Source organism: Phanerochaete carnosa (genome assembly GCF_000300595.1).
Source record: "Phanerochaete carnosa HHB-10118-sp unplaced genomic scaffold PHACAscaffold_1, whole genome shotgun sequence".
Classification (NCBI taxonomy): Eukaryota; Fungi; Basidiomycota; class Agaricomycetes; order Polyporales; family Phanerochaetaceae; genus Phanerochaete; species Phanerochaete carnosa.
Genome location: NW_006767628.1, coordinates 1,746,453 through 1,756,975, shown reverse-complemented (window position 1 = coordinate 1,756,975; position 10,523 = coordinate 1,746,453). Strand labels below are relative to the sequence as shown.

Sequence of the window (10,523 nt, the reverse complement as noted above, 5' to 3'; positions counted from 1 at the left end):
GAGACAAGAGACCACATGTTGTACATATGCCCAGGATGGAGCCGTTTATATGACTTCAAAGAAATCCATGTTGCAGGACACCCACTATATGACAAGAACAAAATAGGACACAGTCTCAAAACTGACACCAAAGTACGCGAGATGCATCGCGCATATTGGGAAATGCAAAATGAGATGGCTAAGGTCGATGAATTGACCGAGTATGGCCAAGATATCAACTACAGAAAGAAAATATTAGGCACCAAGTGGAAAGACGTATACCACTTCGTGCAATCCAATCTCATGGCAGGTACTTTTGAATGGTCCGACCTTGTTGATAAAGCGTTTGATGACGCCAACAAAGGACTAAACTTTACGACCTCAGTTCATATCTGGAAAGCTCTTATGCACTCAAAGAGATGCAAAGAGAAATGTAACGACTACCCCAAAGAACTAGAACAACGCTGCAGAGCTATCTACTCCAGCACGGTTCGACACCACAACTGTCTTCTTAGGCCAAGAGACATACCAATGGATCCAGGGAAATGGCAACAATCATATCCCAACCTGGACCAAGCCAAACGGAAATTCAATCAGTGGTATGCAAAGTATGCGGTGTCCTGATACCGCATAATTTTCAACCGCGACGAAAGCCTCCCAGTGGACGAGGAAGAGGCACTTGCAAGAGAATTTGGCTACAGGGGCAAATACAAACCTGTAGAACAAACTTTTGAGGCGTTCTCTGATGCTGAAGATCCGCCTGCAGATGAGGATGACTGAGGCAATCAGGTTGACGAGGAGCACAGGTAACTGTGTGAATCATCATAGGATGGCTGGGATATAACCGTCCGACCACCGGTGACCATACTTAATGGGGGTCACCATGATAAATTTTGTGTTTCGGTTAGATAAAGGGCATGGGTGAGAGGACCCATTAGAGGTAGGTCTAACGTTTGGTGGGGTAGAGTCCATTGACTGGCTTGGTGCTCGCGCGAGGCCAGGGCCATCTGGTGCGGTTCTGCGAATTCCTCTGTGCCCCCCAGACATTAGGTCGACCAGGTGAACCGGCACGGACCCTGTTTTGGCTGTAGCACAGGCCCTCATGTAGCAGTAGTTTTATGGGCCTTTATAAACAAGCGGAAAAAAAAATACACCCTGCACTCGGCGACTGGCACATATTGCAGCCAATGGCTATCAGAGGGGTGTGCCGAATGCCATCAGTGAGTGAACACAGGTGTGATTCCAGAATACTAAGTTTTACAGCCATAGATACCTAGCTGACTTTGGAAAGAGGTAATAGTGCTAGCAAGGATGCGAAGCTATATCCAAAGATCCAGGGCGGCCAATACAATAATGTGAGTAGGAGTCGAGACCAAGCAAGAACTGGAGCAAAAGTTGGGGAACACCTAAGCCAAGAAGAGACACAGAATGAGCCAGGCTGAACACGTGCGAGGTCTTGAGAAAGCGCGCACGTCTGGAAGAACCTTCTGGGCAGCTGGCATGAATGGTCGCAAAGCTGATGAAGAACATCATAACTGGCCAGTACTAGTGATTATACAAGTGAACAATGATCTGCGGGTTTCATGGAGACTCTGACAGGAACAATGAACGAGAGGAGGGCAACTTGAAGTCGTCCGAGGAGGGTACGGTAGGTCTCAGAAATTATCGACCGAGTTGGAATCTCGGAGCGCCAAAAATTATTGAGGGCAAAAGCTTGAAGGGGTAGATGAGACTGATAGCACCCAGGCGACGTCGCTCAGCGCAAATGTTGAGCTTTGGATACATAGGTTCAGGTGTGGCGCTTACCTGCTTCAGCTTTAGCAGAGACTATGAAGGTTGCTATTGGACAAAAAAAAATGAGTTTGGAATTGGTGCAGACTGTACTCAAAGTTTGGTGGACAAGGGTGCGCAAACATGAACAAACGCACACAAATGCGCACGAAAGCTCACAAAAGTGGGTGAACGTACATGATTGTGCACAAAAGTAGACGAACGTACACGATCGCGCATGAAAGTGCACAAACACACACGATTGTGCATGCCGCTGAGCTTTAGTTTTGGTTACGCCCTGATTTGAGATTGGCGATGGCGCTAATGTGTGTGCATTCGTGCATGTTTGTGCGTGTTTGTGCGCATTTGTGCGCATTTGTGCACTCAACTTATTATTCAGGTTTGTGTAAGCTGACAATTGGTTTTCATTTTCATGATTATGCATCTCATTTGAATCTTTGAGTGCTCAAAAGTGCGCGAAGGTGCACAAAGGTGCACAAAAGTGTGCGAAGGTGTGCAAAAGTAAACGTCTAGCAAAAATGAATTTGTGATAACATGAATATGTAGTTCATCAAATGCATACTTTCGTGCACGAAAGTGCACAAAGGTGCACAAACGTAAGCTTTCATGCACGTTAGTGCATGTTAGTGACCAAACATGCATTATCGTACATGAATATGCACGAAAGTGCACAAATATGCACGCATAACCTTAGATGCACATCGAAAACAAAAATTTGTGGCCGGTGTGAAAGTGAGAATTTATTTTTGTCCAATAACACCCTTGATAAGAGACTGCACCTCAGTTTTTTGAAGTCTGACGCAGTCTCACTTGGCTCCATCCAAGCGCTGCTGATGCAGATGGTTTACGAGACTAGGCACTGCCAGGCATCTGACACTCTGTAAGAGCAAACGTGGGGCAAAGACACTGCCAATCCTGCACAGGACAAGTGCAAGTATGATTGTTCACAGTGAAAAGAAAATTCAGGGCAGGACGGTTTTACATCCAGGAGTTGCTAATAAATATGTTGCAATTTTTTTTCCCAAAATCATGATGCATCAATAGCGATCTTTTCTCTCACAAGCCTTGTTAGGGCATTGTGATGTGCATCACGACATGAAATTTGCCTCATGAGAGCCTCATGATTCCCTCGTGAGGTAATTTTGATACAATTTTGATGCAGTCTTGGGGCATCTCCCTCATGAGGGTAAACGGAAATTTGCGACAATTTTAGTTGGAGGCTGGTATCGAGCCTACGCTGCACCAAGGAGGTGGTGCGATTGCAAGCATCAGCAAAATAATTGGTGGCAAGTCAGAGATGGGTTACCAGGCAAGCGCCTAACAGCCTGGTGAGTGCTGGCAATGCAAGAACAGGGGATACCAGGCTGATATTGCACTGCAGTTTCAACACGGACCGATATGTCATTGTAAATCATTTCCCATCCTGTTTTAACTAGACATGACGCGGTCAGCCCACCCAGATCTCCGCTGTGACGTGACGTCATGCGTGCTGCCTTTTGAGAGGTGCTGCTGACTGTTACATCTATGTTGACTGGCCAAACAAACAACAAAGTCTCCTTTAACCTCCCCTAAAGTTGCTCTGGTGAGTTTCCTTTTATGTTTTCGTTCATATAAGGCCGTCAAAGGCCATCTGCTTTCCATGCTCCTTCCTTCTGTCCACCACCATGCTCCCGCTCAATAGACAGCCACCTCTGGACGCCATGATCCTCTGAGATCCTTATCCCCACTTCTACTTTCCCCTCGCTCAACAGTGACTCCACTCCATGCTCACTCAGCACAGTATGTCCCAAGGTGCGTGAGCGGTAATTTCTCTCGCGTTAGCACTGCAGTTGACTACCCATATGCATGGCAGCCGCAGCACCAACTTCCACCTGTCTGCACGGCTATGCAAGAGTCCTGTAATACAGGAGAACAGTGCGAATACACAAGGTCTGTTGATACTGTCCTATCTAAAGCATGCCTCAGACTCAGGCTCTTTTTGTCACTCGTAGACCTTTGCATATGATACATGACATGCATATATCCGCTCAATTGCTTATAACTGACATGCATAGGCCCTTGTAAGACATTCTTGCTCACTCAGCAAGCTAAACCTATTTGTATTGTACTTCTACCCTATAGTTTCACTCGCATACTAACGCCATTCTTAGTAGCTGTATATGGCCCACTCTCTCATGCTCCAGGACTCACACAAAGCCCTCGCGGTAAGCATGGCAATCTGCAGGTAGTTGCGTACATGAGTACTTATGCACACGACTTGTTCAGAGTTTGCTTTATGCGCGTCGTGCACCAACTATGTAGCCGTTGCACCAGGAGCCGCTTGTTGACTGATAGCATGTTTACATGTGACGCAACTCGGAGGGCATTCTCATCTCGATACTGCCATTTTATGCAATACATCTACTTTGTATTCTATAAACCTCTATGAATATATTTCTTGCCGCTCCTAATTTCGATGTGCAAATTAGTCCTGAGTATTTTCGATTATCCAATGAATTATTGAAAGTGCTCAGGCAAGTGCTGCCAGCCTGGCGCTCCCTGGTAATGCATTACCAACCTTATCCAAATGATAAAGGTCCCCAGACTGGTAAGCTTTAGTTATCATACAGGTGAGATATCTACCTTGGCAAGCCTATTCTCATAATGATTATCTTTATAAGTGAGATTAGCTTTGCCAGGGCTGTTCAGGCTAGGTAAGCTGCCAATTTTTTTGCTGATGAGCACTGGGGACGGCCTTGTCGGGGGGTGTAGCATCTGAGCGAGAGGACCCCGGAGAACGCAGACCGCCGCAGTGTTGGGCAGTCAATAACTGAGTCATCCCAGTCACGGTCATTGACTAGCAGCTGGTCATTGATGGGTCAATGACCAGGCGGTTTCATGGGTCTCGCGTGAGCAAGATGCTGGTATTGAGCACTCAACAAAGTGGGAACCACACTCACACAAAGCAGTAGCAGCTATTGATAACGCACGGCTGTAGGGTACTATTAGAATATTGAGCCCTGCTGTGTACACACATACTACTAGCTTTTGATTAAAACCATTCTCTCCTGCTGTGCCTTTGGCCTTTCACCTGGGCAATCTCCATCTGGTCATGCACCCTAGTAACCCAGCTGGAGCAGTACCAAATCCCCCAAGCCGTCCAGGGGCTCATACTTGCGGATGGTGGCGAGAATTCTTCATAGACCACCCTCTGCTAGCCCAGAAGCATTCCGATGCTTTTAGCAACCCTGAAAAGAAGGATAAGCCGAAAGTGTGGTGCCAGAAGTGCTATGAGAAGCATATGAGAAGGGAGAAGGATGTAGACCAAGAGCAGGTCATGCAAGGGCTGCGGGACGAGCATAATGTACGCTCTGAAGAGGAGATAGCAGCACCAAGTGCATATTGGGACTACTCTAGCCTTAGCACAAACTAACTACTGGCCCATATCTACTAGTGTGGGCCGGCAACACGCTGACAAACCCTCGCGGGTCCCATCTTTGGCTTGCGGCAGCCAAGAATACATTGCTGATGCACCTCGAGAACTACGGTGAGCAAGATCCATCAGTCCGACAGCAAGCCAGGACAACCAAAGATGCCGGCGCGCATCTGATGGCCATGCCTGTGGCGGTGGCACCGCTAGCTGTTGGTAGTGCCTATCCCACAGCTACACTGGGCCATTATTCATATCCCCTCCCACCTCCTACCCATGCTGGACAACCAGGACTATCAACGGCACTCACAGCCAAGTTTGGAGTGGCTGATCCCTCTTCTGCTGCACATTTTGTGCTGAATCCGTGGCCTCTTGCTATGCTGCAGCCAGTTGGCGCCGCACAGCTGATGTTACCCTCCATCTTGCCCTCACCATATAATCTCAGACAATCTGCATCAAGTGGTTATGGTATTCCTGTATCAACTGGAGGTACGTGCTCTGCTGTATTGCTTGAATTTTGTATTTATTTAATCAGAAATATTACTATAGTCACTGCGCCGTCTCTGCTCAGTACCATCTCTGGACTTCAAGACCTTCCATTTGCAAGTTCATCTACTGTTTCCACTCCAGAGCTAGCGTATGGTCTCTATCCACTTGCTGGTAGCAAACGTCTACGGCACTCACTTTCACAATATTTGCTTGTACCTTCACCGCATCTATCTGACTCACCAAGCCTTGCAGCTGAGATTTGGTTGCCTCAGCATCAGCAGCAATTTGAAACCTTGTTAGCTCACCTTACAGCATCTGCAAATCTTCCCCATTCATGGGTTGAAGATCCAGAGTGGATGTGATTCCTTTCTGAGTTTGTTCCTGGCGCATGCCCCTTCTCTCGGAAGACACTTACAGACCGCCTCATTCTATCAGCCTTGAGTGTCCTCAGAGCAGAATCACGTGCCAAAGTTGTGGGCAGGGTTGTAACACTTCATACTGATGGCTGGTCAGCTTCAAATTTCCACCACTTCCAAGAGTTCTCAATGACTGCGAAGCAACAAGTACTCTATATTTATAAGCTACTCATATATGAAGCTGACTTTTCTTTGCAGTCTCTTCCAGTTTCTCTCAAAGACACTACAGCAGAGCGCAAGACTGTGGAACTACTACTAGTTCATATCCGAGCTGTGATTCAGGAAGTCACCAACAACACATCAGCTAGCTGGAGAGCACGCCTTATAGCCTTTGTCACAGATAATAGTGGCAAGTCTTTATCTGCTCGCAACACCATTGCTGTGGAGTTTCCAGGAATTCTGTGCTTTCCCTGCTATGCTCACCAGATTAATCTCATTGTTGGGGATTATCTGAACAAATGCGGGGCACAATTTTTGGCACAGGCAAGAATGGCCAATCAGCTCATCACATGGTTTCGTAGCCACCCCCACGTTTTTGGCCTGCTACAGGAAGTTCAACTGCACACACGCCATAGAACTCTTACCATTATACAAGCTGTCATCACTTGTTGGATCACACACTATCTTGCATATTGCCGTCTTCTGGAAGTCCAGAACAATTTTCAAATCCTTTTGAAAGAGGACGAGAACTGCTCTGAAAGTCTGCTCATTACTGGCAAACCTGAGGCAAGGGCAAAAGCAGAACAAATGATCAAGCTTATAGAAACAGGCTACTTTTGGCACTCTCTGGCACGATCGGGCTCTGAGTACTTGTTTGTTTTAGAATTTTTCTAATCTTTGAATTTAGTGCGAAAAGCCATCTTGGACTGCTTGCACAAGCTGCAAACATCCTTCAGGCATCATCAATCCGCCTTGATCATGTCCCTCTAGTCTTTGGCATGCTGTATCATCACTTTAACTCCCTTCGCTCAGTAGAAGGAGCTGACGCAGACAATGACACGGCCTGCAGGACTATTATTTCCAGTGTCGAAAAGTGCTGGAAGGCTGCAGATCAGGATATCTTCATTGCTGCTATTATTCTTCATCCTGGGTTAAAGTTCCGTTCATTTAACCCTGGGGAGTTCAGCTTTGCAGATATTTTTATGCTGATGCAGCATGTCTATCTACAACTTTTTCCTGCTGCTACAGCTCTTCCTCTTGCTTTGGAGCAAAATCTTTGGTCATATTTAGAGGACACTGGGCAATTCAAGGGTATGGCCAGTCTTTGGACTACTAGACAAGCAGCTAGCAGCACAGAAGCAGCAACCTACTCAGTAAGCCATGTTCTATTGTTTCCTGCAATTGAATTCAGCTTAGCTAATTTATATTGCTACCAGGACCAGCTCTCGGGAGACGATCCTTTGCAAGTTTGGAGGGATATCAGGCGTGGTACTCAGCTCTGTCCACTGGAGCAGGTTGCCGAGCTGATCCTGCCGATATGTCCCAATAATGGCGAAGCAGAGAGATATTTCAGCCTACTCAAGCTTATCCTCACTTCTGGACGCTCACGGCAGACAATCTCACCAATTAAGCAGAGCTTAATACTCACATTCATTGTGAGCAGGAAGCCTCGGGCACACGAGTCGATTGTGCCAAACGTAGGCACCAGCTCTACATTGATGTTTTAGCTGTCGCTCCCTCATCACAATCACTCATGCCCACTTCTCCTGCCACCAGCTCTACAGTCCCACTACCACTCTCTTCATCTTCTCTAGCACTGGCGCCACCAGCTATGCCAGCCAACGTGCTACCACATATCACACCACGCGAAGTGAACGATGCAGACAGCGATGCAGAACACGATGCAGAACGCTCCGTCACACTCCGTCACATCGGCTCTCTGAACACCATTGCACAGGGCCTAATGCAAGATGCCCAAGTGGAGGAGGACCTTACAGAGGAAGACCATGTACCAATCACTCTGGCATTCTATGGCGAGCCATACAAGCTGCCTCTCGCACAACTCTTCAATTATCAGGACCGTTTCTGGATGACAATGGTGGAAAAGTGGGGTATTCGGAGCTTAGACGAGGAACTTGAGGCTTATAGCATTGTTGACATGGATGCAGATGGAGATTATGACCCAGACTCGTATCCTTTATAGCTAGCTATCTGGTAACTTATGGGTATATTGTACATTCGCTACTTGACAACGCGCGGCGGCAGACTGTGAAAGGGCAGAAGAGCCTGATGGCATTCTGCTACGCGATTGGCTGCCGGGGTGGGACCCAGAACACCGGTCAGTCATGGTCATGTCTGACTCAGTCATTGACCAGTCATTGACCAGTCACTGACCGGCACAGCACTGGACCGCCATGCGCTGAGCACAATGCACGTCGCACACTGTATCCTCTGCATCTGCTCCCCACCATAGTAAATATTGTATACAGTAGACAATTAGTTTATATATTGGCATTCTATTTGAAACTTAAGTTAGAGCCACTCACATTAATCAGTGGTCATGGTTTACAGCAGTACTTACTAGTAAGTGTTGAAGCGCCTAGTGGCTCTGGCTCGGCGTTCCACCTGGCATGGACTTAAGGTGGACATTTTAGATTAGGCGCTGCTAATATGTAGATAGTGATTGGACGATCATATGTAGTGCTCCCACACACGGACCTCTTTATGACAGGCTTCCCCATTCTAGCAGGCTTTTAATTTTGCTTCTTTAGCATATATAAGGACTCCTCCCCATGTCCCCACTCTATGTGCTCTTTCTCTTTGCACTCAGAGTAAGTCCCTTCGTCGCCCTTGCATTATGTAGTATGCTTACCGGACCCCTGTCTAGCTAACACCGTGTGTATTAGGTATATAGCTATACAGTGTGCTCTTTCCCTTCGCACTCAGACTAACAATCATGTGTATTAGATCGTGCCTACGTGCTCCCACCAGTTCGCGCTCACGCAGCCCAGTCGTTGTACCACGACAATAGTAAGCAGCCAATAGGACTTAACACCACCGTGGAATTAGATACCTTAGGACTGCCAAGTGAACTTATTGCGATTTTAGGTTACTATGTGCAGAAAGGAGCAGGTATGCTGGAGTATTCAACTGATGGCAGTTACTTGTTGTTCATTACATGCCCTTGCGGAGATTGGAGATTGGCCGTAGTGGTACTGGAAAAGCCAATATGCGACAATTTTGACCAAGCACACTTTCTCAGCTGGCAGATGCTCTTATGCTCATAACATTCAACAAATTCTTGTCTGCACCTGGCACAATTTATTGGATACGGCCGTATTAGGTAGCTCCTCATAGCTTGGTGGCGTAGCTTTTGATACCTTTTTGCCGCTTCGTTGCGTACACATGAGGGAGTCTGTGCTCTGGTAACAAAGATAGAATGTGCACATTGTTAACTGGCTACTCCCAATACCAAGAGACTGCCTCTCTGGTGAGGTCACTAATCACCTGAACACATATTGATCTTATCTACGTTTGGGGTCTCGGGCGTCCGAACACAGCGCCCGGAGAGGTCGTCCTCAGCGCTTGCAATCGTGTCACCCCCTTGCGCTGCACTCAAGGATAAACATGGTTTCATGTAACCACGTGATCAGTTTTGTTTATCTCGCGATGGTTCTCTATTGAATACGAGAGGGTGACCCGTGCTACGCACGGGCAGAGAAAATTGAAAAAAGAGATTGAGAGAAGAAGTCAGAAGAGAATTAAGAGAAATCGAATGAGAAATGAGAGGAACGCGCCGCCCGCCGCCAACCTTCGGTTGGCTGGGCGTGCAGCGCCCCTGTGAGAGGCGCCTCGTGAGAGGGATCACTGGCCAATGAGAGTGCCTCTTTGTCTCGGGGCTTTGACGCCCGAGGTGTTTTATTATATTAGATAGATAGATTCCCTATCACCGACTCACTTTCGCTTCCCCCGCTCCCTCGTCGCGATATCATATCCACTCTCATTCAACATGCTTGTTCCCTTCTCGTCGTCCCAAGCGCCCAAGTCCCCTTCGATTTTCCAAACGCGTTCGAGCTACAGAAGGATCCTAAAGCGTAACCGGCGCCGCTGAATGTCGTCGTACAGAGAAGAAACTCGGGTTATGCTCCAGAAGGAGAGTTCGTGGAGAAGGAAGCTGTGAGAGGAGTTTTGTCGTGGAGTGTCGGAGGGCGTACGGTCCGCCAAGCGCAAGGCTGTGGAGGTTTTCGCAAAGTTGGGTCAGAATAATGTGCGTAGCTGTGTCCTAATGGCGATATTTACTCGTTTCAAGTGCACCCTTCTGTGTCGTCGCAATTTGTGCTTCAAGGTTGTTCATCTGGGCATTGAAGGGGGTGTTTCATGAAACCAAGCCCGAAAGCGAGACAGATGAAGTCGAATCTGACGCCAATCTCGTATCCAAGTTCAAGCGAATGTTTCTCGTGTTTATACCCTCTCCCCTAGTCCTACGCTTATACCTCCTC

At 47.4% G+C, this 10,523-nt stretch overlaps 2 protein-coding genes across 2 annotated transcripts; both read left to right on the top strand.

Annotated features, from left to right (window-relative positions):
* Positions 1-510: 510 nt before the first annotated feature.
* Positions 511-759, top strand: PHACADRAFT_189746 (uncharacterized protein; the record flags this gene model as incomplete). The annotated part of the gene is made up of 2 exons (XM_007390009.1): positions 511-578; positions 633-759. 2 exons carry the CDS (start codon positions 511-513, stop codon positions 757-759), a joined length of 195 nt encoding a protein of 64 aa, XP_007390071.1.
* Positions 760-7,777: 7,018 nt separating this feature from the next.
* Positions 7,778-8,227, top strand: PHACADRAFT_189745 (uncharacterized protein; the record flags this gene model as incomplete). The annotated part of the gene is made up of 1 exon (XM_007390008.1): positions 7,778-8,227. One exon carries the CDS (start codon positions 7,778-7,780, stop codon positions 8,225-8,227), a length of 450 nt encoding a protein of 149 aa, XP_007390070.1.
* Positions 8,228-10,523: the final 2,296 nt, after the last annotated feature.